Source organism: Apium graveolens, chromosome 8 (assembly GCF_009905375.1).
Source record: "Apium graveolens cultivar Ventura chromosome 8, ASM990537v1, whole genome shotgun sequence".
NCBI lineage: Eukaryota > Viridiplantae > Streptophyta > Magnoliopsida > Apiales > Apiaceae > Apium > Apium graveolens.
In genome coordinates, this window is record NC_133654.1 from 66,645,596 (window position 1) to 66,672,298 (window position 26,703).

A 26,703-nucleotide genomic window follows, 5' to 3' on the forward strand; every position below is an offset into this window, starting at 1 on the left:
CCGATAAGTACTTACAGACTTATAAGTGAATAAGTAGCTTTTTATACGGAAGCCAACCAGGCCAATAATTTTGAATGATGGTTTGGATTTCAAGATTTTATTGCTACAGCAAAACGTTAAATACATAAGAGCAAGTCCTACAGGTGCCTTCTATGATGTCCTAAATCAAAATTTAAGGCATTTGACAAGAAAAGTAGTTCCAACAGTGTCCTAGTATGCCTTATATCATAGGACAATCTTTTGTGCCTTATTTTTAAGTAACTTCTCTCGTTGTCCTAATTTATATTTTATTATATATTATTGTACGCTCTTTGTTTAACTGAGCACATTAGTCATGAACCTAACACCCGCAAAGTGTAAGCGCCACATTCTGGTGTTACTTAAAGACAACCGGGAGAGGAGCAGAGTTGAGGAGAACTGAGAACTGGTAGATACCTAGGCCACAAAATACTTTGTTTTTCCAGCGAAAAATAGGGTTGCAGTTAATGTGAGGAGCAGAAACTTTAAACATTATGCTGTTAATGCAATTTCATTTAACTCAGTTTCAATTTCACGAAGAACTGCAGCTACCCTCTCTTGTAAGTCAATGTGCCTTCATTTTACAATTTAATATTCCAGAACTATAGTAGAAGGCTCATCGGTGCAACAGCCAACAAGTCTTTTGGAATGTCAGTCTTGGCGTCTTGCTACTGGGATTTAACAACGGTCACTGCAGCTAATGCTTCCTTTAGATAGAATTGTTGTACTGCAATGTTTCCTTTAAGTATTACAGGTTCAGCATCAGCAGTAAGCCAAGTCCATACATGTTTTTTAAACTGGTGGCTGATTTGTAGTTTTACTTTAGAATAATTCCCCTTTGAATACGACAGAGATTTTTATTAAACAAATTCCAAAAAGCAACATAAAAAATGCACAACATATAATTTTCACGGTTCTCTATTTCTCATTTGAACTTATTCCTATTCATGTACATCCATAAACATGAGGAATTTTTGTACCATTGCCACAATCCACAAATAAGAGTAATGCCTTGACCCCAGAAACAGCCCCTTTTTTTCTTTTGAAATGCAGAATACGAATTTCACATAAGTTTATCACGAGTCGCAGAACAACTAAAAGCCTAAACACAATGCTAGATCAAAAATCAAACATTTATGTTGAGGTCATCTGAAGTGCAACAAGGGACGCATACACTCCATTAGGGATGCTCAGAAGAGAATTATGATTTCCTTTCTCAGCAATAACACCATTCTTCACCACTGCTATTATATCCGCCCCTTTGATGGTAACTAATCTATGTGCCACCACAACAGCTGTTCTATCCACCATAACTCTATTCAATGCATCCTGAACTATTCTCTCAGATTCTGTGTCAAGTGCGCTTGTCGCTTCATCAAGCAAAAGGATTCTTGGGTCCTTTATGATAGCCCTTGCAATCGCTATCCGTTGCTTCTGTCCACCAGACAATTGCACCCCTCTCTCACCAACATTCGTGTCATACCCTTGAGGCAATGCTGATATAAACTGATGTGCATTTGCGGATCTAGTTGCTGCAATAATCTCTTCCTCGGAAGCTGTCCCATTCTTACCATAGGCTATGTTGTTACGGATGGTTTCATTGAACAGAACAGGCTCTTGACTTACTAATCCTATCTGCTGCCTCAGCCAATTTAGGTTTAATTTCTGGAGTTCCACACCATCAAGATAAATGTGACCACCATCAGGATCATAGAACCTCTCAATCAGACTAATAATTGTTGATTTTCCACTGCCACTCTCTCCGACAAGTGCTACAGTCTGTGAAAACACAATTCCAGGATTAAAAGAATATGAACTATCATCATACACATGGTATACATAGAAGAAACCATGCTCATTTTTCATGCTATTGCTATCCATAGACATAGTACATTGTGCTTCTTAGTTGAGGATAAACTTATTGTTGACGGCAATATGCTATGTACATGGATTTGTAGATCTAAGCTTAATTTTAATTAAGGATAAATAAACAGTAGTTATAAATATAAAGAAGCATGATATGCTGCTAATTAGTATACCTTTCCGGACGGAAAACTCAAGCACAAATCTGTGAAAATTTGAATATTAGGTCGCGTCGGGTACTTAAAGCTGACATTCTGAAATTCTAGGTCGCCTTTTACAGTATCTATTGTTGAGCCTCCATTATTGCTGGAATCTCGTTCGAGTTTACTATCAAGAATGTCAAAGATAGAAGCAGCTGAAATTATGACCCTATTCAGATCTGGTACCATGCCAAGCATCCCACTTACTCCCATTGCACTTGTTGTAAGAGCAAAGAAAACCTGAAAACAAGAAAGTGTTGTTGTATTATAAGCTAAAGGAAATTGCTACTTAATTAACTTTAAATCATAATATCAGACATTAAACAGCGTTTGTTTTTTACTTTGAAAATTTCAGCAAATGTAACTTTCCCATGCTTTTCCAGGACGGAACCAATGTAGAAAATGAAAGAATTAACCAGAAAAATAGCTGAAGAAGCAATGCCAAGACTAACGCCGCTAACAATTCCAAGCCTGATTCCTGATTTCAGCGGGAATTCACATTTCTTTTGGTACAGATCCATCACTTTCTCTTCAGCACAAAACGCTGCAACAGTTCTTATGCTTCCAACTGCATCAATTGCAACTTGACTGGCTTGTTCATACATCCCCTGCACCAAAGAAAAATATTTACTTGACTTTCATGTCTCCTAGTATTTTTAGAGTTATTTTTTCTTCTAGAATAGACATGCATAGCTTACTCAATAAAAAAGGACCAAGAAGTATTTAAACCACATCAGATTACAAGTAAAAAACTGGATTTACATACCTTGGCATCAGCACACTGTTTGTAAAACTTCGTCAAAATGAGTCCTTCCACTAGCATCAAGGGCAGTACCGCTAGGACTACTAGTGCCAGTATCCAATTAGCAGTGAAAGCTATAACAACTCCAGCTACTATTGTCGCAATGTTTTGGACTACCAGCGCTAATGCGTCCCCAACAAGACTCCGGACTGTTGTAGCATCGGTCGATAATCTTGCACCAACTGCTCCACTGCATTCAAGAACAATTTTCAATCAAAAATCGTCGTTCTGTTTATTAAAACTTTTGCAAGAACCTGTTTAGTTAGTTCAAAGAGGTAAAAATGCTTCTTTCTAATATTGCTTGCCTTGCATAAAATTGATTGACTTTTACAATGTATATTAAATTGCGGATAGTTAAAGATTCTATATAGGTACCTCGAGTTTGCAGGGTCATCGAACCAACTGATTTCCTGCTGAACAATCTTCTGGAATGACAATGAGCGAATTCTTTGTATTAGTTTCCCGCCTGCTACTCCAAATAAATAATTTTGAACCGGTATGACTACAATGGTAACGCAACCAAGACCAACATACATTAGTGCCCAATAACTGGAATCCCTCTCCAACTTGGTCGGAGGTTCGAAGAATATCTTGATGGCCTTCGCGTTTAACAGACCGAACAAAGGGAAGATCATGCCATTAATACATGCTGCAACTGATCCAAGAACCAAAACTAGAAGCTCTGGTTTGTTTAGATAGGCCAACCGCCACAAAATAGAAACTTCCTTTTTTCGCTTATTATTTTCTTTGGTTTCTATTTTTGTATTGTCATTCTCAACATCTCGCATGATAGACTTATTGATTTGGTCGACACCTGGATCAGAAACTTCATACCAAGATCGACTAGATCCTCTGCTTGTGAATCTTTTGGTGGAATGTCTTCTGCTGATGTTTTTATCCAAATTAAAATGCTCCTCCATTTTTTCCACATTTCTAGTTTCTTCACCCTGGTTTGTAACCGTACCTTGCATCCGGACAAGCTGAGTGTATGCCCCTTCTGGATCTTTAATCAACTCATCATGAAATCCTGTTACAGTGAAAACATGAAAATTAAAATTAATGTTTCTTAAGATTATATAAATTTGTAGTTTCACACCGAATGATTAATGAGTCACCTGTTTCTACAAGTTTTCCAGCATGCACGACAGCTATCATGTCTGCAGTTCTGATGGTTGTGAGACGGTGTGCAACAACAATAGTTGTTCTGTTTGTCATGGCCTTTTCAAGAGCATTTTGCACGACACTTTCTGATTCAGCATCCAGAGCACTTGTGGCTTCATCAAGAAGAAGAATTTTCGGATTCTTCAGGATAGCTCTTGCGATTGCAATCCTTTGCTTTTGACCACCAGACATCTGGGTTCCATGTTCACCTACCATTGTGTCCAACCCCTGATTGTATATAAGACGCAGTCATAAGTCATGTTGGTGTCATAAGTCATGTTGCTAACTAGCAAGGCGTGCTGCAGGCTCAGGAAATACAATTTTAGACATTCAAATGCCTAAACTGAGAATATTCCAATATATCGAGTTACTAAAGTGTATTTATTGAGAAAGCCAGTTTCTAAAATTTTGAGGAAAAGATTAAGATCGAGCTTCTGAACTTGGCATACCTCGGGTAATTTGTCGACGAATGTTGCAGCATTTGCAAGCTCAATAGCCGTTCTTACTTCCTCCTCAGTAGCATTTTCCTTTCCATATGCAATATTTAATTTTATACTAGTTGCGAACAAAACTGGTTCTTGACTCACAAGCCCAATGTTCCCTCTTATCCATTTAAGCTGGAATTTCTTCAAATCAACCCCATCAATAAGGACTTGACCACAGTTGGGATCGTAAAATCTTTCCAGCAAACTGATGACTGTTGATTTCCCACTGCCACTTTGTCCAACCAACGCTGCAGTAACACCACTTGGAATGTTCAATGAGAAACCCGAAAATATCTGCACATCTGGCCTTGCTGGATAACTAAAATACACATCTTTGAGTTCAATGGCCCCTTTAATTTCATTCAATACAACTCCACTAGTTTTATATGCATCAATGTTTGGTTTACGTTTGATCGTCTGAAACATTTTGGAGGCAGCAGCCTGCCCCGCTGAAAATGCACTGAAAATGGGCAGTGTCTGGCTTAATGAACTGGTGCAAAAAATTGCAGAAACAAGCAAATATTAGCCATGATCGAATAAAGGATTTTGTTAAAGTACACAACCTGAAATATTAATAAATATGTTAACATACAGGCCACCGCCGATGCTTGATGTAATAACGTTCATGACCGTTCCACCATCATACCCTTTTTTTAGGATAAGTTTTGATCCATACCATATGGCAACTCCATAAGTGCAGAAGACACTGGTTACAGCTGCTCCAAGTCCTAATCCTGAGGCTATTCCGTTGTGCTTTGTAGTGGTATAAGCAATACAAATCTTGCTATCATACTTATCAGTTGCAATTTTTTCCCCAGTGAAAGACGCGACCTGAATGTAAAAGGAAACTCAACCAATAGTAAAACAGATAATACAAATACAATCAAACTGTAAAAGTATTTATATGAGTGGCATACAGTTCGAATGGCTCCAATGGTTTGTTCAACAACATTTCCAGCTTCGGCATAAGCAATCTGACCCCGACTTGACATTTTGGCCATTAACTTTCCTATGAATCCACCGGTCACAAGAATAACAGGAATGCACGAAGTCAAAACTAGCGTGAGGAGCCATCCTCTTTCAAAGGCTATCACAAAGCCTCCAATAAATGTCGATATAAGCCTAATGAAGTTCCCAACCTGTTACATATAACCAAATTGAATGAGTAACATAAAAACCGTTACATTATATTTCAAGCCACTGACTGTAAATATCAGAGGGGACACTATTCAAATGATATATAAATGCCATGTGCACACTTCTTATAGTACATTACCTTCTCACCCATGGCATCTTTGATGAGGATAATGTCGCCAGACATTCTCTCAGTAACCTCTCCGGTTGTTGTTTCAATATCAAAGAATGCAATGTCTTGTCTCAACATCGTTTTCAAGTAGAATCCTCGTATACGAGCAGCCTGTCTCTCCGCAGATACCATCCAACATGAAGTCTCTGTGATCATGATATGTACACTCAGAACAGATAACTAAATATAGTGTAGTTAACAAAACAACATCTCACAAAATTGAGAAAGTTTACATAAAAGTCGAAAAAACGAGAGAGCACTCACGTAGAACTGAAGCAATGCCGGCAACAATGGCCAAATATACATACATAAGGCACACCTGAATAAAGATAGATAGAGAGAGAGCACTATTAATAAAGATGTTTGAGATCTTTAGTGCTAACTAATAATAAGTTCATACAAAGTATTACATTAATTACTTTATAAGCACTTACGTTTGAAATTTCATCAGTAATATCATGACCATTTGATTTACCAAAAGCATTGATAGTTTGGCCCATTACAACCATCATAAGAGGCTGTGAAACTCCATTGGCAATAGCTCCAATGGACCCAATAGTCATTAACAACACATCTAATCTATCTGCAAACACAAATAGTTTGTAGAATGCAACACTTTCATCTCTCTTTTTTGTCATTTCTAATTTGCTTAGCCTCTAGCTTCTTCTTCTTCTTCTTCTTCTTCTTCTTCTTCTTCTTCTTCTTCTTCTTCTTCTTCTTCTTCTTCTTCTTCTTCTTCTCCTTCTTCTTCCTCTACTCTCTCTCTCTATATATCTCTCTCCCTCTCCCTCCCTGTGTGTGATAGCTCTCTCTCTCTCCCTCTCCCTCCTCTCTGTATGTGTTAGCTCTCTCTCTCCCCCTCTCCTCTCTGTATGTGTTAGCTCTCTCTCTCCCTCTTTCTTTAACTCTCTCTTTTCTGTCTCTCTCTCCCTGTGACTTTAAAAATGTTGTTTGTAGTAACCTACATACCTCAGCTCTTAAATTTTAAGTTTCCTGAAAAAAACATAAATGACTATTTTTTAAAGGGTAATGTTTTATTCAGAAGATATAGGGTTAGGGAGCGTTTGATATTGCTTGTGCAACAGGTTTGTTAAAATTAAATATAAACAGTGCTTTGAGCCTAAGGCGCTGTTAGAGTAATTAAGTTATCATGCTTTGGGAAAAAAAAACTTATTTTTCAATTTTCGTTGTTTCTTGATTTAATTATTAAAACTCGTCAAAATACTATATTTTAAATTTTTTATATCAAAATATATACATATAAAAAAATTATTAAATAATTTTTCTAACAACATAATTTTTAAAGTAATTCCAAATATAGCCATAATGTCCTAATTATAAGTTTATTCTCCCTCATCTTCTATTTATGTCAAATTTACCCGATTTTGACCGTAAATTACATATATTATACAATTAAAAAACTTAAAAAGAAGTTACTTTTTTAGGAAATATATCTAATTCCCTTTAACATCTCTTTTTTACATTTTTAAGATAATAAATATTTTTTTAAAATTATTGATCAAAATATGGTCAAATTAACAATCTAAACGCATGATTGGAGATGGAGGACAGAGAAAGTACATATTTAACGACAAGTTATAGATAACATTATGTCACTCTTAAATCCACAAATATATCTTCAAAAGAATAACGTATCTTGAAAAGTAGTAGTATTTTTTAAGAGTGCGACGTCACTTTTTAGAAAAGATTTTCTTAGAATTGTAACTATTGTACGAGTGATAACATGACATCATGGTGGTGGGTACATGAATGTATTATCTGGTTCTTAATTATATTCATGAACTTAATTTATATTCATATTCAAATATTCATGAATGGATTTAGGCCAAGTAATATTCATGAATGTTTTTAGTTTATTGAAATTCATGTATCTATAATTTAACTGGATTTATCAATATTTAATTTACTTTAAGTTACAGTAAATTTTCTTGAAGTATATTTATAGATAAAATTACAATTCGTTAGAGCTGCAAACGTACAGAACCGAGACGAGCATAATTTTTTTTTTAAAACGAGTCGAGCCGAAAAAATGTTCACGATCGGCTCGTTTATAAACGAGTCAAGCCGAACACGAGTTTGCTCACGAACAGCCGAGCCAAGCCGAACTCGAGCCGAGTCGAGTCGTCCACTAATAATTCATATATATTTTTTAATCGGGTATAATTTATAAGTTTATAAGTTATATGGAGATCAAATTCTAATTTCATCTTATAATTACATACGTACACTTACACTTTACACATATTTCTTCATCCATATATTTTATCAATTTATTTTACAAGTCGAGTTTTAAGAACAAAATCATTTTTATTTTAAATTATTGAAACATTCATAACTTTAAAAATCGTACATTACTTGTAAATTGTTGATGTCGATTGTCAAAATTTTAATAATTTTTGATATTTCAGTTAAATTGGTTTAGATTAGAAAAGACATATAAAATAAAGTAAGAAAGCCCTTTTAAGTAGTCGAGAAATCTAATTATTAAAAATTATTTTATCTTTTTCTTAAAAATATTATAATGTTATAATTTATTTTAACAACTCAATATTTTAATTTATTTGAAATCGTTATTTTGGTCAATTTTATCATACACTTCACTAATAAAATAAGGTTAAGTTTAATTAGAAATTATTTTTTAAAGTAATTAAGTTCAAGTGAAATGTATTAAATTAATTATTTTATTTATTATTAAAATATGTATTTAATTTTAATTAAATTAATTGTTAGGTAATAAATTACACACAGGGGGATGAATGTGTTTTTGTATTTTTATGTTTTTTTTGAACTGTTTGTGGTTGTGAACAAAGTGAATCAAATGTTGTAGTGAAATGTGTTCATAAAGAAATTAAACATGTAATAATAAAGAATACAGATCTTTCAAAACTCACTTAATTTTATATTAAAATTAAGAATTTTTTGCTACAAAATTTCTAGGCTCTTTGTTGATAAAGAGCTTAGCTTCTTTCCTGAGAGAATAAGAGTTCCTGATGTAACGCCCTCCAGACCCGGGGTATAAGTTTGAGGGTTATTAGCTAATCACAAAACCTGTACAATCTAATTAACAAATAATAAAGAAATGTATCTAAACCCCTTTAACACTAACCAGGATCTTTTTAGGTTGAAGTATGAAAACAAGAACCACTAACTACTTTATTACAAACCAAATTCAAAATCTTACAAACTCTCTTTATTAGAAACCATTGTCTAACCAGTTTTAAACTAATTTCATCTTTTATTCAAACACACACACTAACAATCTACACTCCACCTGTTCGGGCAACTCAAAGCTTTCTTCCTGGATTGGGATCAACACCTTGGGTATGAGAGGATCCCGAGGCTTGACCCGCTTCTTTACCACTCGAGTCCTGATGGGTTTCATATTCCTTCTTAACTGAAAACAATAAGGTGAATAACAACAAAAAGGGGTGAACCAAAAATTGCTCAACAAGTCCACAAAATATAAACAGTGTTAAAACAGTTTAACTGAATCGGTAACCTGGGTATATTTGCAAAGATATAACCCCGCGAGAATAGAAAGAAGGCCACTGCTGGCGAGTACAAACGAACTAAACTGGACACAAGTTCGCATCTATACCCTGCTGATCAGCCAGGATATAGTGCAGATCTATATCCCACTATATAGATCCAATCGGGAACCCAGGCACTACGACCCATCTCAAGGATCCGGTTATGTCCCGATCCTTAGGATTAAGTAAGCTTAATCCCCAAAAGTATCACTATCCAGTCCATGGAGTAGCAACCGGAACAATCGATATGTTTTGATATATTGTAATCACTAGAATATATCAATATATATGAGTAACAATTGGAATATGAATAAGAAATTCAAGGAAAAGGAGAAATCAATAATCGAAATGAAATATGAACAAGAATCAAAAGAGTGCAAGCGTGATAAGAATCTGAAGAAATATCACTATTCTGAAAGTAGAATAGGGGAAAAACTTGTCTTCTGCGCGACTCACTTCAATTATATCACCTTCGTCTTTCACCGGCTCAACCTGCCTTGCTGGCTAAACTTCTGTTAGAGAAATAGACTGGTTTAGTCATTTCGTACTTCAATTGCGTCTTGAACCGACTACACATCGTTCCTATTGTCTACCCATGCGCTTATGATTGACTCGTATATTATATATTAGCAAGTAAGACTCGATTAACCACATAATACACATAAGCACATAAGCACATAATCCTTTTTATAGTTAAAATAATTTTTAGAATCAAAATTGACTCGCTCATCGCTCAACTGAACATTATCTGACTCGTTTCCTATTTTTCGGAATTTTTCGGACTCGTCTCGACACGCGATTCAACTTATAATCAAACAAATGACAAAGTCAACTAATTTCTAGAAGAAATTAGGTTTTAATATTATTTTTAATGAAAAGAATTCATTTTTATGAGTCAAAGGGCTTTCGTTTCGCTCGAATCGGACTAACGATCTATTTAATATCAATTAAACACGGACAATTCAATTTATTATTCAATATAAATAATTATTACTAATTTTTAAACCCTAAAAATAATTTTTAAATAATTATTTAAGAAAAATTAGAATTAAAAATAATTTTTCTGTAATTTTTGGAATTAAAATGAATTTATTATGATTTATTGAAAATTATCTGATTAAGTATCAAAATAATTAATCATTTTTGAATAATTAATAAATAATTAATAAATAATAAATAATTAAGAAAATAATTAAATCTGATTTTTAGAAAATATTTCAGAATTATTTATAATATAAATCAATTAATTAAATAATTAATTAATCAATTTATAAAATAAATAAAACTGATTTTATAAGTAAAATAAAATAAAAATAAAAATAATTTGCAGAAACATTTGTCAGAAAAGCAATCCTGATAAAAACAGATCAAACCCGGGTTGCAAATCGGGTTGCAACGGGGTCACCAAGAACATCCCGGGTCGGGGATGAACACACCGGAAAATTTCCAGATTCCGGTGGGTTTCCCGAACTTCGGCGACTTCTGTTCCCGGCCAAACAAGCACCGTTTGGTACTGTTTTTGATCCCAAATCATTCTAAATTACTTCCCCAACTTCAATCAACTGAAAAACGACCAAAATCATCCCTGAAACCACTTCTCCGGCCAAAAACGACATGAACTCCGGCCAAAATACGAAATCACTCATCTGTACATGAAACTCGATGATTTATAGTGCAAATCAAAGCTAATAACACGTATAATCAAAGCCCTAACAATTCAGGAACCAAATATTCACAGAAATCATGAAGCTATATTTTGAAAATTTAACATAACCCTAAAAATCGAATATTACTATCCAGACATCGTTCATTCAATTAAACACCATGAATCGACTGGAAATCACTTAACAAAGCTATATCAATCATCAAAACATCATAATAACCCTAGAATCAAAAAGTCCTAATTCGAACATAAACACTAGAAATTGAAAATAAAAAACGATGCATTAAAAAATGAAATTGATATCAAAAACAGAAAGAACAGATGAAAACCTTTGATTTGAGTACTCGAATCACACGATTTGATGCTGTAATCAGTGAGAGGTCCTTGATTGATTCTTCGACCCGAAACTGTTCTACCCGACCTGGTTTGTAGAGAATTTTAATGATTTTCTGATTTTTGATTAATAAATAATAATAATTAAATAAAAATTAGGCTATTTATAGTAGTGAAATTAATACTCCTAATTAAAATTAAGGCCCTAATTCTACACCTTTTAAAATTAATAAGCCCCTAATTTTATAATTTTTGAGTATTAAAATTTAATTTTTAAATATTTTATATATGCAATATATATGCCAAAATTTCCCAAAAATTGTGAATAATGCAAAAATACAAAGAAATGGTATAAATGAAAGTCCTATAATTTTATAAAAATAAAAATATGATTTTTGTGGGGTTTTTAACACCCAATGGGGCCCGGAAAAGTCATTTTTCGCAAAATGAGAAAATTTATAAAATATCTAGATGTTCAGAATAATGCGATGGTAAAAGCCGTTTTATGAATAATAAGGCCCATTGTTTTTATTTGAAATACCTCCTTTAAAATCATGATTCGGGTCGTAAAACTTTTGAAATGAAAGCTATAAATGAAAAATAAAATATCTAAAAAATATCATAAAAATACCAGGATGACACAGAATGCACGTAACACATAGCAATTAGGGTTTGACAGTTAATTCCACATAAATGACACATTAACACACAAAATTTATTATAAGTATAATATAATACAAACGTAATTTCCCAGATGTTACACCTGATCTAAATTGTTACAACTAACAAAGGACCAGTGTTAACTTTATAATTTAGTTAACTGCTGGTTTACACAGTGTATAATAAGACATGATATTAACTTTAGTAAACTGTCACTTGTCATTTCCATTTAAGGAAAAGTATATCTTCCATTTCTGGCTTAGCATATCTTTGCATAATGTGTTAACTTTTATCTTCCTTTGTCAGTTAATCTTCACCCTTGATCTTACACACTCTTCAAGCTGCTTTTTGTAGACTTGTCAATCCAGCTGGTTGGATTGTTTGTTGATTGTAAATCTTGGATATTGAACTGGTCTATAATTTTGTACTTTGAGATTTTACTTCGAGATCTCCAGTTTGGTCTATAGAGAACTTGACATCTCGATAAGTATATTGGCTTTTCGAGATCTCTAGTACTCCATAGTAAGTTTGACTTGTAGAGGTCTCTGAGTTTTTCTACAAGAGAATTTGGCTTGTCGAGATCTCTAGTCTTCATATCTTCACTTTGACTTATAGATATCTCTGAGTTCTCTAGTGGCTTATTGACTTATCGATAACTCAGAGTTTTCTAGTCAAATTTGACTTGTCGATAACTCAGAGTTCTCTAGTGAATTTTGGCTTATCGATATCTCTGAGTTCTCTAGTGGAATTTGACTTATCGGTAACTCAGAGTTCTCTAATGAATGTTGACTTGTCGATAACTCTTAATTCTCAAGTGAAGAAATGACTTGTCGATATCTCCAATCTTCATGTCTTCAATTTGGCTTGTCGATATCTCTGAGTTCCCTATAAGTCATTCTGGAGTTCTCGAATGACTTCTCTATAACATTAAATCTGTGACTTGTAGAGATCTTGACTTAGAACATTTTTCCCAAAACAGATTTATTCAACTTCAAGCTTCTTCATAATTTTCTGAGGCATGATCTTCTTGATCTTCTTCCAGATAGAAATCTTAGGCTTGATACTGTTCAAAGGAAAAAGACTCCAGTCTGCTCTTTCATATTATTACAAACTTTAATGTTACAATACAAAATGCAAACTAATATTACAATACAACTTACTTAGGGTTGTCAATTTGACTTACTCTTGTTAAAGTACAAGCATGTCTTACACAACAATCTCCCCCAATTTGTGAGAAGATTGCTTAACACAAATTCATGCCTGTTAACAAGACTAACCCCAAGTTTTGATGGAAGCTAAGATTAAAACATACAAATTGACAAAATTATAACTTTTATAAATTAGAAGATTTACAGAGTCTAAGTGGTTACAAGCATCAGGTAAAAACTGTTTTTGCTTCCGTTTCTTCTCTAAGTATATCCCTTAACTGAACAAGAATTTCAAGTTTTTCTACAATAGGTGTCCCACTTAAAGCTTCTACAAGTTTGATCCTGTTAGGAATATGTTGTGTACTTGATGATAAGCCAAACAAAACACCTTAATAGATTCAACTTAGTGAATTTTGTAGCACCTGACGGATGATCAATTATAGTCCCGACGGATGATTCAATATAGTCCCGACGGATGATTCAATATAGTCCCGACGGATGACTAATTGATATCCACCGGGTGAGTAGCTTACGTAACAATAAGTAATGTAGCACATTCCTGCAAACAACTTTGTGTAAATTCTGTAGTAGCATATGAGTCATGTTGACTACTAGTAGATATGCAGAATAGGTTGATTAATTGTAAATATAAGATGTCTTGTAATTCTGCATAAATGAAATGGAGTCAAGTGTCAAATAGCTACCCGACGGATGATCAACAAAGCTACCCAACGGATAACAAGCATGTACCCGACGGATGATCAATTGAAATATATGTTAACAGTGGTAACACAGTCATATGCGTCGAGTGTTTGCAAAAGGAATATGGCATCCTATTAAGCTGGGTTTTGAGAACAAAAAAGCATTACCATTTACATGTAAGTTATGAAGATTTTCAAAGATACCGGAATAGAGTAATGAAGCAGCATGGACTTAATATCAGAACTTATTGAAGTCTGAACTTAATATCAGAACTTAAGGTGTCAGAAGATATATATCAGGACTTAAGTGCGGGAAGACTTCAAATAAGGAATGCGGCTGATTTACAGGAGAAGATCTGGACTAAAATAAAAGAAGATATGCATGAAGAGTTAGAGGACTATAAGACTTGTAGAAGATATCTGATTGATATATTTTAGGAGACAGAATTATATTCCATATCAATTAGAAGATATCTTGTAACTGTGTACTATATAAACACAACTTAGGGTTTACACTATATGAGTTATCATTATCGAGAAGATTATACATTGTAACCTAGCAGCTCTTAGTGATATTGTTCATCACTGAGAGAGAACAACAGTTCTATTGTAATAGAGTTTATTTGAATATACTTGATCTTTGTTACATACTTGTGTTGAAATCGATTTGATTGTATAAACATTATATTCAACCCCCTTCTATAGTGTTGTGTGACCTAACATCAAATATCTGTTGACAGTGACAACACAGTCACATGCGTCGAGTGTTTGCAAAAGAAATGTGGCAGCCTGTTTAGCAAGGTTTTGAGAACAAAGAAGCATTACCATTTCCATGCAAGTTATGAAGATGTTCAAAGATGCTGGAATAGAGTAGTGAAACAGCATGGAGTTAGACTTGATAGGTTTTATTTTATTATCCAGTCTTATTACCATGTAAACTTGGTGATATATAAACCAAGTGTAGCTAGTTGAACAAATAACTAAGCAAACACATTTTAGAAGAGAAATAGAAAAAACTGTAACTGTTAAGAATTTCTCTGTAGTTTGTTTGTTCACTTGTAAAGGCAGCTGTGAGCTATTCAAGCTTCACAGGATTCTCTCGATATATATATATATATATATATATATATATATATATATATATATATATATATATATATATATATATCTGGTGGATACATTCAAATCCACCTGAAAGTTTTAAAGACTTGTGTTTTGATTTATATAATTCTTTCATTCCGCAATTTGCAAATCAAACACTTATATATTATTGAGTTAGAACAGTTTTAAAAATCTCAAAAAAAGCCAAAATTACATTCAACCCCCCCTTCTGTAATTCTTGTTGTATTGTTAGGGAATAATTGGTATAAGAGCAAGCTCTTGAAGTAAAAAGAGTTTAAAGATCACAATAAACAGCAAGATGAACAAGAAGGATGTTGGAGTTAAGATTCCATTATTGGACAAAGACAACTATCACCACTGGAAGGTGAAGATGCACCTACATCTCCTCTCTCAAGATGAGGCCTATGTGGATTGCATAGAGAAAGGTCCTCATGTACCAATGAGAGCTGTAACAGGCAATGAACCATCTGTTCTCAAGCCTAGGCATGAATGGTCAGATTCTGATATTGAGCAATTCAGGAAAGACAAGAAGGCCATGAATATATTGTTCAATGGATTTGATGGTGACATGTTTGATAACATCATTAACTGCAAAACAACCAAGAAGGTTTGGGACACAATTCAGATTATCTATGATGGTACTAAGCAAGTAAGGGAGAATAAGATGCAGCTGCTAATTCAGCAATATGAGCACTTTCATTGTGAAGATAGTGAGTCTCTCACTAATATATTTAGTAGATTTCAAAAACTACTAAATGCTCTGAAGTTGCATGGAAGAGTCTATCAGACAAAAGACTCTAACCTCAAGTTCCTTAGATCTCTTCCAAAGGAATGGAAACCAATGATAGTCTCATTGAGAAACTCTCAAGATTACAAGGAGTTTACTTTGGAGAGACTTTATGGCATCCTGAAAACTTATGAGCTTGAAATAGAGCAAGATGAGAGGATGGAGAAAGGAAGGAAGAAAGGAGGGTCCATAGCACTGGTTGCTGAGTTAGAGAAAAAGATGAAGGTAGAAGCTGTTGAGTCTACTTCGAAGGCCTGTGAGAACAAGGGTAAAGGGATGGTAGTTGAAAATGAAGACAATTTAAGCCAAGATGACATGGATGATATTGATGAGCATTTAGCTTTTCTTTCCAGAAGATTTGTCAAGCTCAAGTTCAAAAAGAACTTTGGAGTAGCCAAGCCAAATAGAAACATGGTGGATAAATCTAAATTCAAACGTTTCAAATGTGGCTTGGCAGGGCACTTTTCCAGTGAGTGTAGAAAGTCAGATTCCAGCAAAAAGAAGTTTGAGCATGTTGATTATAAACAGAAGTATTTTGAGCTGCTCAAGCAAAAGGAAAGGGCTTTCATTACACAGGAAAATGACTGGGCAGCTGATGGTTTGGATGAAGATGAGGATGTCAGCTATATCAATCTAGCTCTAATGGCCAAGTCTGATGAAACATAAACTAGTTCTTCAAGTAATCAGGTAATCACCACTAACCTAGCACATTTATCTAAAGCTGAGTGTAATGATGCAATTAATGACATGTCTACAGAATTATATCACTTGCGTGTTACACTTAAGTCACTCACTAAAGAAAATGCTAAACTTAATAAAAACAATTTGTTTTTAAGTGAGAGAAATAATGTGCTAGAATCTCAGTTTATTGAATTTGAAAAATTGAGAATTGAGTGTAAGATTGATAAGGATGAATTAACTGAGTTCTTGAAGAAAGAAGAGATTTTGAAGAAGCAACTTGAATGAGAACAAGAGGTGATTAAGGCATGGAAATCATTCAGAGATGTTCATGCTCAAATCACTAAAGTTCAAGGTATTGAGTCCTTTTGTGATGCAGCCTGGAAAAAGGGTAAGGAGAAGATGAAATCCAATTTGGTTGAAGGATTTCTAACAGATGTGGACTCGACGGATGATGAGAGTCATCCGTTGGATAATCAAAAGGATTATTCATCGAGTGACGCAAATCCTCATCCGTCGGCTGTAAGCAAACCTATGAGCAAAGCCAAACTTGCCAAGCTGAATGAGAAATATGGATCAGTTTCCAAAAACTTTGTACCAGGAGAATCAAGTCAAGTGAAGAAGGAGAAGAAAGTTAATGTTGGTCATATGTCTATCAATCAATTGAATGACAGATTGGAGAAGATTGAGATTAAAACAGAAGCTAAAAGGAAAAATAATAGAAATGGGAAAGTAGGGATTAACAAACATAACTACACACCTGATAAATATGCTCCAAGAAAAATCTGTGTTAAATGTGGTAGTGTTAATCACTTATCTGTTAATTGCAAAATTTCCATGCCTACTCTTATGTCTGTATCCTCTCATTTTCCCAACATGACTGCCATGCCTTCTATGCCTATAAATGTTATGTCTGCTCAGAATATGAATGCACAATTTTCTAATATGTCATTTGCACCTAATCCTTATTATGCTCCATTTAGTATGCCACAAATGCCATTTAGCATATCTTACTGGAATAACATGTTTGCAAATAGCATGCCTTTTCCTGTTAGTCAAAATGTGCATGATAACTCTGTTCAAATGACTGGTTTCAAAGGTCCAACTCAAATGACTAAAGATGAATCAGAAATTCTCAAGTCAAATGAGATCAAACCTAAGAAATCAAAGAAGAAAGCTAACAAGGCAGTACCCAAGGAAACTTGGGTACCAAAATCAACTTGATTTGGTTTTGATGTGTGCAGGGAAACAGAAAGAATCTTTGGTATCTAGATAGTGGATGCTCAAGGCACATGACTGGAGATTCTACCCTGCTCACAGAGTTCAAGGAAAGAGTTGGCCCAAGTATTACTTTTGGAGATGACATCAAGGGTTATACTGTGGGATATGACTTGATTTTAAAAGACAATGTCATCATTGAAGAGGTTGCCCTAGTTGATGGTCTCAAACATAATTTTTTGAGTATCAGCCAGCTTTGTGATAAGGGCAATTCAGTAACCTTCAACTCAGAAGCCTGTGTTGTGATAAACAAAAGAAGCAACAAAGTGGTTCTCACTGGAGTAAGAAAAGGAAATGTGTATCTAGCTGATTTCAACTCATCTAATGCAGAATCTGTCACTTGTCTTCTCAGTAAAGCAAGTCAAGATGAAAGTTGGCTATGGCACAAGAAGCTATCCCATCTAAACTTTAAAACCATGAATGAGCTTGTCAAGAAAGAACTGGTTAGAGGCATTCCTCAAGTGGAGTTTTTTAAGGATGGACTGTGTGATGCCTGTCAAAAGGGAAAGCAGATTAAAGCATCATTCAGAAAGAAGCTCGATTCAACAATTAAAGAACCTTTACAATTGTTACACATTGATTTGTTTGGACCAGTCAATGTGTTGTCCATCTCAAAGAAAAGATTTTGCCTAGTAATTGTAGATGATTTCTCAAAGTTCTCTTCGTCATATTTCCTAAAGTCTAAAGATGAGGCTAGTGAAATCATTATCAATCACATAAGGCAAGTCAAAAAATCATCCTAATTTTAAAGTAAGAAGAATCAGGAGTGATAATGGAACTGAGTTCAAGAATTCTGTGATATGATCATTTTGTGAAGAGAATGGAATAATGCATGAGTTTTCTACAGCAAGAACTCCACAACAATATGTAGTAGTGGAAAGAAAGAACAAATCTCTTATCAAAGCTGCAAGGACAATGCTTGAAGAATCAAAGTTACCAACATATTTCTGGGATGAAGCTGTGAATACTGCCTGCTACACTCAGAACATTTATTTGATTAAGCAAGCAAAGTGTATGACACCCTACCAATTGTTCAAGAACAAGAAACCAACTCTAAATTTTCTTCATGTCTTTGGCTGCAAATGTTATATCTTGAGAAATCAAACTGATCAACATGGGAAGTTTGATGCTAAAACAGATGAAGGAATTTTTGTTGGATATGCTGTAGGAAAAGCATATAGAGTCTACAATCTAATAACCAACATTGTTATGGAATCAATACATGTTGTGTTTGATGATAAAAAGATTGAAGGACTGCAAGATGAAGATTATCATGAAAGTCTCAAATTTGATAATGTGGAGATGGTTAATGATGATAGTGATGATGAAAGTGATCAGGAAACAATGGCAAAGGATAATGCAGAAAAATCTACTGTAAATGAAGCACAAAATTCAATATCTGTCGAGTTGCAAAATGCTTCATCCGTCGGAAGACAATCTGCCTTATCCGTCGGAGACAATCAGCTTCATCCTTCGGAACACAAAATGCACCATCTGTCGGGTCATTAAGAGAAGCTGAAAGTCATAATAGATTACTGACAGAAAATTCCCCTTTCTCAAGTCAAAGATTCACAAACTCAGAGGGAGTTTCTAATAATCAAAACTCAGTCACACATCAAGACAACAATGAGGCCTCTTCATCTAGAGCTAATCTACCTCAACAAAGAAAATGGACAAAAGATCACCCCTTTGAGCTCATCATTGGTGATGTGTCTTCTAGAGTTCAAACAAGAAGAGCAACTCAAAAAGAATGTCTATATAGCAGCTTTCTATCTAAGGAAGAACCAAAGAAGGTAGAAGAAGCCTTGTTGGATCCTGATTGGATTTTTGCTATACAGGAGGAGCTAAACCAATTTGACAGGAATAAAGTATGTAAGCTGGTACCCAAGCCTAAAGGAAAGAATCCAATTGACACCAAATGGGTATTCAGAAACAAGATGGATGAAAATGGCATAGTAGTAAGGAACAAAGCTAGATTGGTTGCTAAGGGCTATTTTCAACAAGAAGGAATAGATTTTGATGAAATTTTTGCTCCTGTTGCAAAACTTGAAGCCATCAGAATTTTTTTGGCCTATGCAGCTCATGCCAATTTCAAGGTCTATCTAATGGATGTCAAAAGTGCTTTTCTGAATGGAGATTTGGAGGAGGAAGTCTATGTTAGTCAGCCTCCTGATTTTGAAGATCCAAATTTCCCAAATTATGTATACTATCTTTTGAAAGCACTTTATGGACTGAAGCAAGCACCTAGAGCCTGGTATTACACTTTATCAAAGTTTCTTTTGGAAAATCACTTCAGAAGAGGTACTGTTGATAAAAATTTATTCTTTAAAAATGGTAATGGCTCTTGTATACTTGTTCAAATTTATGTAGATGATATTATATTTGGCTCTACAGAGGAAAAACTTTGCAAAACGTTTTCCAAATTGATGCAAAGTAAGTATGAAATGAGCATGATGGGAGAACTAACTTATTTTCTTGGTTTGCAAGTTAAGCAAGTTAGTGATGGAATATTCATTAGTCAAACTAAATACATTCATGATCTTTTAAAGAAGTTTGAACTAATGGATTGCACATATGCAAAAACTCCCATGGCCACTGCAACTAAGCTTGAATTAAACACTACTGAAAAGTCTGTGGATATTTCAAGCTATAGGGGCATGATTGGCTCACTTCTGTACTTAACAGGTAGTAGGCCAGATATAATGTTTGTTACTTTTCTTTTTGCTAGATTTCTGGCTGATCCTAGAGAATCTCATTTAGTAGCTATTAAGAGAATTTTCAGATATCTCAAGGGAACACCAAAACTTGGCATTTGGTACCGTAGAGATTTTGGTTTTGATCTAACTGGTTATTCAGATGCAGATTATGCAGGTTGTAAAATAGACAGAAAAAGTACAACAGGAACCTGTTAATTTCTAGGGAACTAGCTTGTGTCCTGGTTCAGTAAAAAGCAAAATTCAGTTTCTACTTCTACAGCTGAAGCTGAATATATTGTTGCTGGTAGTTGCTGTGCACATATTTTGTGGATGAAAAACCAATTGTTGGACTATGGTCTACAAGTGGATATGATTCCTATTTTATGTGATAACACAAATGCAATTGCCATCACTGAAAATCCAGTACAACACTCAAGAACAAAGCACATAGACATCAAGTACCACTTCATAAGGGAACATGTGATGAATGGTACTGTGGAACTGCATTTTGTTCCAAGTGAAAAGCAGCTTGCAGATATATTTAGCAAGCCACTTGATGAATCCACCTTTTCAAGGTTGGTAAGTGAGTTAGGTATGCTTAATTATTCTTGAATCATTTCAGATATTTTTGCAAGTTGCAATATAGCCAGAAATTTAATTAATTTTTCTGTATTGGATGAAATTTTGGCTAAGTCAAAATTTACATCCGGACGGATGCTCATTATCCATCGAGTTTGATCATCCGTCGGAATACAATTTGTCAATAAAAATCAATTATCTTTCTGGAATATTTTATAACTCGACGGATAACTGTTTTATCTTCATCCGTCGAATTGTCTCAATCATAGCTGTTAATTCTCTGAACATTATCCGTCGAGTATACTTACAGTTTGTAAGCATGACACAACGGATAAGTAACTGAATTTTTATAGTTTATTCTTTTTATTTTCAAGACTATTTTGGGCAATTTTTATTGGTCCTTTATTTCACTTTATCATTTTTGTCAGTTTATCTCTGAGATAGTATAAAAGCTATATTCTTTTTAATTTTTTTCTTTTATCATTCTCAAGATTCAATTGCTCTAATTTCTTTCTTCTCAAAAGTAAACTCTCTCTCTGCAAACTTTCAAATCTTTAGCATTGGCACCTGTAGTAAAAATCATGTCTCAAACCGGTTACATCTATGAGAAGAATAACTTCTCAGCTTTAGTAAACAAGGAGATTTAACAGTCTGGTGACTATCACAAAATGATGGATTTTGTGAAGAACTGCAAACTCAACTATGCCATGCCGGAATCACCCATCATTTACTGTGAGGTTGTAGAGGAGATGTGGACAACTGCATGTACAACTCAACAGATAAGACCATCACTTTCACTCTAAAAGGTAAGTAGTTTTGCATAAATAGTGATATTGTCAAAGCATGCTTTAGGATTCCTAATAATACTGTAACTGCTCCATACACATACACTGACATTGTTAACATGCTTAACTCTATGGGCTATGCACTCACTACTTCTAAGTTAAGTGAAATTAGAAGGTTGGGTCTTAGGAAAGAATGGAGTTATCTGTGTGATGTGGTAACTAAAGTGTTTTATGGTAAGATTAGCAATTTTGATTCTATAAATATATCCATGCTCAACATGCTTTACATGTTAGTTACTGATAAGTACTTTAATTTCAGTGACTTGGTTTTGTTTGAGTTAGGCTTCAAGTTAGGAGAACTTAATAAGAGAGGTAAAAGTGTCTATTATGCTAGATTCTTTATGATGCTTGCTAATCATCTTATTGAGAATATTGTGATTAAGAACCCAACCAACAAGCTAAACTGTTGGGTTCAAGAAAGAAGAATAATTGCAGATCTTAATAGAGCAAATCATCACAAGGAGATACCCTTATTCTATTTTCCAGTAATGGAGGGACCTCAGGTAAGTGAGGTAATTTCTACTATCTCTACTCTTCCAACCTCACACATTTTTTGCCTTCTAGTGTAGCTCTGGCATCTGTGCCAATGACCAAAAAGATGCCTAACCAAGATGCCAAAACAAAAATTCCAAAATCCAAAGCTAAGAAAACCCCCTCTGATTTCTTTCAAAAGAAATCAGTTGTAAAATCTACTAAACCTAAAGAGGGGAGTGTGAAGGAGGGTAAGAAAGGTGAGGGACAGGGTGAAAATAAAAGAATCCCTAAGAATAAGGTTGGAGAGGTGAGTGTTTCCCAGCCTAGCCACACTGGAGTTTCTCAACAAATTGCAGTGCTTAAAAATGATTTAAGCTCATTACTAGTTGCATCCTCCCAAAAGGATGTGACTATTGAAAAAAGCTCTCAGCCAATAGCACATGCCAAGAGGGTAAGGGACACTAGCTCACCCCAAACTTATATCAGAAAGAAGAAATCAAAAACCCTTGGGGATGCACAGGGCACACACTTAGTACAAATTGGTGCTAAAGACCCAGTCACTGCACCTTCTCAAAGTCAGGTTGATGTGGCTCCAATAAATGTGGAGTCATAACCAAAATCTCTCATAATTGAAGCACCTGATACACCAAATTCTCCCACACACTCACTGGATGTTGACATGATCAATACATCACTTCCAAATTCTCCATCTTTAAATCTCTTGGAGAAGCCAAAAATCCAAGTAAGTGAGCATTATCTTTTAGATGATTTGTTGGCTCATTTACTATTCCTTTATGAGACTGTTGAGACATCTGTGCCAAAATTTTCATCAATCTGCACAAAATCTACAATAGTCTCCACTCCAAACTCTTTCATTTCTACTATCCCGATGGATATTCATCATCCGTCTAGTAGTAATTGTATCCCGACGGATAAGCCTAACAACAGTCATCTATCGAATAGCCATACTACTAACCCAATGGATATTCATCATTCGTAGGGTGTCTCTGCACAACTTCAAATTTCTTCAGTTCTTACAAGTGCAGAAGACTTAGTAGTAGTGTAATCACTCTTAGGACTGAGGGAAGGGAGTGATTTGAGTGAGAGTCTGGGTTGCTCCCAGGAAAAAGGAGAGGAAAAGAGTGAACCAATGTAGTCTATTTTTTCAGAATTGGCAAAAGTGAGTGAGAGGAGTCCGACCTTAGATGGTGAAGGTGAGGGTGTGAGGGTGGGAAGCCAAGGGGAGCCCTTGATGCAAAAACAGAGAGAAAATGAGAGAAATGCAGGTACAGGAGAAATAAGGGTGGACATCATTGTTAGTGAGTCAATGAATGTCAATGAAGCAAATATTGAGGAACTATTTCAGCATAGTCAAGCTGTTATAGAATCCAACTCTTTGGATGCAGAGACATTTACTCATCATGTTCCAACATATCAACTTTTGGCTGGACAGGGCAATGAAAATGCAGAAAGGATGTTGAATCTGGTGCACACTACTGAATCCATGCAAAGAGCAAAAGATGCCATCATAGTTATGCCCTCTACAACTGGTGATGACATAGATTATGAGACTGGTGGGTCAGCTGAATTCTTCGATGATGAGGGTGATGCTAGTGAAGGAGAGTCACTAGACATAGGGGAGGAGTAGGCCCTAGCTCCAGATCGGGACTGCCATCTTGGGCATTTTCCAAGCAATGTGATGAACCTTATTTCAAGACAAACCTCATTCAACTCATCATCCAGACACAATCTGCTCTGCAATCAACAACCAATGCTAGCACCAAGAAGCTCCTACAAGCACACCTGGCCTCTCTACAGTTACAACAAATCCAAGGTTTTCAACACAGTCAGGATGTCTCTTCTATCAAAAATGAGGTTGAGAAAATGAAGGAGGACATTACTGAAAGATTGGATGCTAAACTTCCAGAAGCTACAATGCTTGAGATTAAGAGACAACTTAGGAAGAACTCTGATCTTGCCACAAAGATAGATTCCTTGGATACCAGAATGACTGCAATGGAAGCTTCTCTAACAGCTATACATCTACATCAAGCTCATCAAGCTCAACTGCTACAACACCTAGTGGATGCACAATCTTCATCCTCCACTTTACTTAATGATAACAAAAAGGGGGAGAAAAGCTCAAGTAAGGGGGAGAAAGGCTCAAGTGAGGGGGAGCTACAGCTAAACATACAAGTCAGCAAAGTGATTGTGCCAACAATTGCTTTCACAAAGCCACCAGTGTTGGACAACATTGATCTAATCCAAATAGCAACTGAAAAGCTTGAGTCAAAGTTAAATCCTAAGATGCTTGATGTTACAGCTGTAGAGAAGGAACTAAAAGAAAAATGGAGAAAGATAGATGCAGATATTCAACAAAAGTTTGGGCTTAGTAGCAGGGTTTTGAGAACAAAGAAGCATTACCATTTCCATGCAAGTTATGAAGATTTTCAAAGATACTGGAATAGAGTAGTGAAGCAGCATGGACTTAATATCAGAACTTACTAAAGTCAGAACTTAATATCAGAACTTAAGGCGTCAAAAGATATATATCAGGACTTAAGTTCGGAAAGACTTCAGATAAGGAATGCGGCTGATTTACAGGAGAAGATCTGGACTAAAACAAAAGAAGATATGCATGAAGAGTTAGAGGACTATAAGACTTGTAGAAGATATCTGATTGATATATTTTAGGAGACAGAATTATATTCCATATCAATTAGAAGATATCTTGTAACTGTGTACTATATAAACACAACTTAGGGTTTACACTATATGAGTTATCATTATCGAGAAGATTATACATTGTAACCTAGCAGCTCTTAGTGATATTGTTCATCACTGAGAGAGAACAACAGTTCTATTGTAATAGAGTTTATTTGAATATACTTGATCTTTGTTACATACTTGTGTTGAAATCGATTTGATTGTATAAACACTATATTCAACCCCCTTCTATAGTGTTGTGTGACCTAACATCAAATATCTGTTGACAGTGACAACACAGTCACATGCGTCGAGTGTTTGCAAAAGGAATGTGGCAGCCTGTTTAGCAGGGTTTTGAGAACAAAGAAGCATTACCATTTCCATGCAAGTTATGAAGATGTTCAAAGATGCTGGAATAGAGTAGTGAAGCAGCATAGAGTTAGACTTGATAGGTTTTGTTTTATTATCCTGTCTTATTACCATGTAAACTTGATGATATATAAACCAAGTGTAGCTAGTAAAACAAATAACTAAGTAAACACATTTTAGAAGTAAAGATGGTTATGATTCTGGAAGCTACAGATCCAGAATACCTTGACATAATTAATGAAGGACCATATAAGCCTACCAAGCTCTCTGTTGCAGTTGCTGATCAACCAGCATAGACCATACCAAAGGAGAGAAGTGAATACACACCCGAAGATATCTCATCTATTTACAAGGATGCAAGGGTAAGGCATTTGCTGCATAGTGCAATTGATAATGTCATGTCAAACAGGGTAATTGGATGCAAGACTGCAAAGGAATATGGGATACTTTGGAGATAAGATGCCAGGGAACTGAAGCAAACAAAAAGAACATGAGGACTATACTCACTCAAGAGTATGAGCACTTTGACTCAAAAGCTGATGAGTCATTAACTGATTTATATGACAGATTTGTCAAACTCTTGAATGATCTGTCACTGGTGGACAAGGAATATGATCTTGAAGATTCAAATCTAAAATTCCTTTTAGCTCTTCCTGAAAATTGGGATTTGAAGTCTACTACCATAAGAGACAACTATGACCTTACTGAAACTACTCTTGAGGAAATTTATGGTATGCTCAAGACTTATGAACTTGAGATGGATCAAAGGAGCAAGAGGCATGGAAGAAAGTCAAGGACATTTGCTCTTAAAGCTGAGGAGGAGTCTCCTAAAGTTGTTATCTCAAAGAAGGGCAAATGAAAGGCTCTCATCATAAAGTCTGATTCAGAGTCATCATATTCTGATGATGATGATTCAGAAACTGAAAGCTTATCTGAAGTTGATGTTGATGGAGAGATGATGCAACTGTGTGCTCTTATGGTGAAGGGTATCACAAAAGATAGCCTACAAGAAATTCACAAAGGGCAAGAAGTTTTCCAGAAAAGGTGGAAGTTCTGATAAGAAAGGGTTCAGAAAGTCTGAAGGCGAAGGAGGAAAGTCTGACAGAGGAGACAACTCCAATGTCAAATTCTACAATTGTGGTGAAAGAGGCCACATATCTCCTGACTGCAAGAAAGGAAAAAGTGATAAAGGCAAGACACTTGTCACAAAGAAGAAAAGCTGGACAGACACTTCAGATTCTGAAGATGAGGTGAACTATGCCTTGATGGCAAATGCTG

The 26,703-nt window shown here is 35.1% G+C and overlaps 1 protein-coding gene across 1 annotated transcript; it reads right to left on the reverse strand.

Annotated features, from left to right (window-relative positions):
• Window positions 1-940: 940 nt before the first annotated feature.
• On the reverse strand, window positions 941-6,478 carry LOC141677998 (ABC transporter B family member 9-like). The gene is made up of 12 exons (XM_074484170.1): window positions 6,270-6,478; window positions 6,100-6,154; window positions 5,806-5,981; window positions 5,447-5,668; window positions 5,122-5,360; window positions 4,494-5,019; window positions 3,999-4,272; window positions 3,259-3,910; window positions 2,848-3,073; window positions 2,423-2,689; window positions 2,058-2,321; window positions 941-1,797 (listed from the first exon to the last, which is right to left on the reverse strand). The coding sequence occupies exons 1-12, from the start codon at window positions 6,471-6,473 to the stop codon at window positions 1,153-1,155; spliced, it is 3,750 nt and encodes a 1,249-aa protein (XP_074340271.1). The 5' UTR covers window positions 6,474-6,478; the 3' UTR covers window positions 941-1,152.
• Window positions 6,479-26,703: the final 20,225 nt, after the last annotated feature.

What these genes read in the sequence shown, in the direction of transcription:
- LOC141677998 (XM_074484170.1), bottom strand. Translation starts at nt 6,473, where the DNA reads ATGACAAAAAAGAGAGATGAAAGTGTTGCATTCTACAAACTATTTGTG. An exon ending in TCGTCGACAAATTACCCGAG is followed by an intron (nt 4,273 to 4,493) that starts GTATGCCAAGTT and finishes ATATACAATCAG; the next exon opens with GGGTTGGACACAATGGTAGG. An exon ending in TGAGTTTTCCGTCCGGAAAG is followed by an intron (nt 1,798 to 2,057) that starts GTATACTAATTA and finishes GTGTTTTCACAG; the next exon opens with ACTGTAGCACTTGTCGGAGA.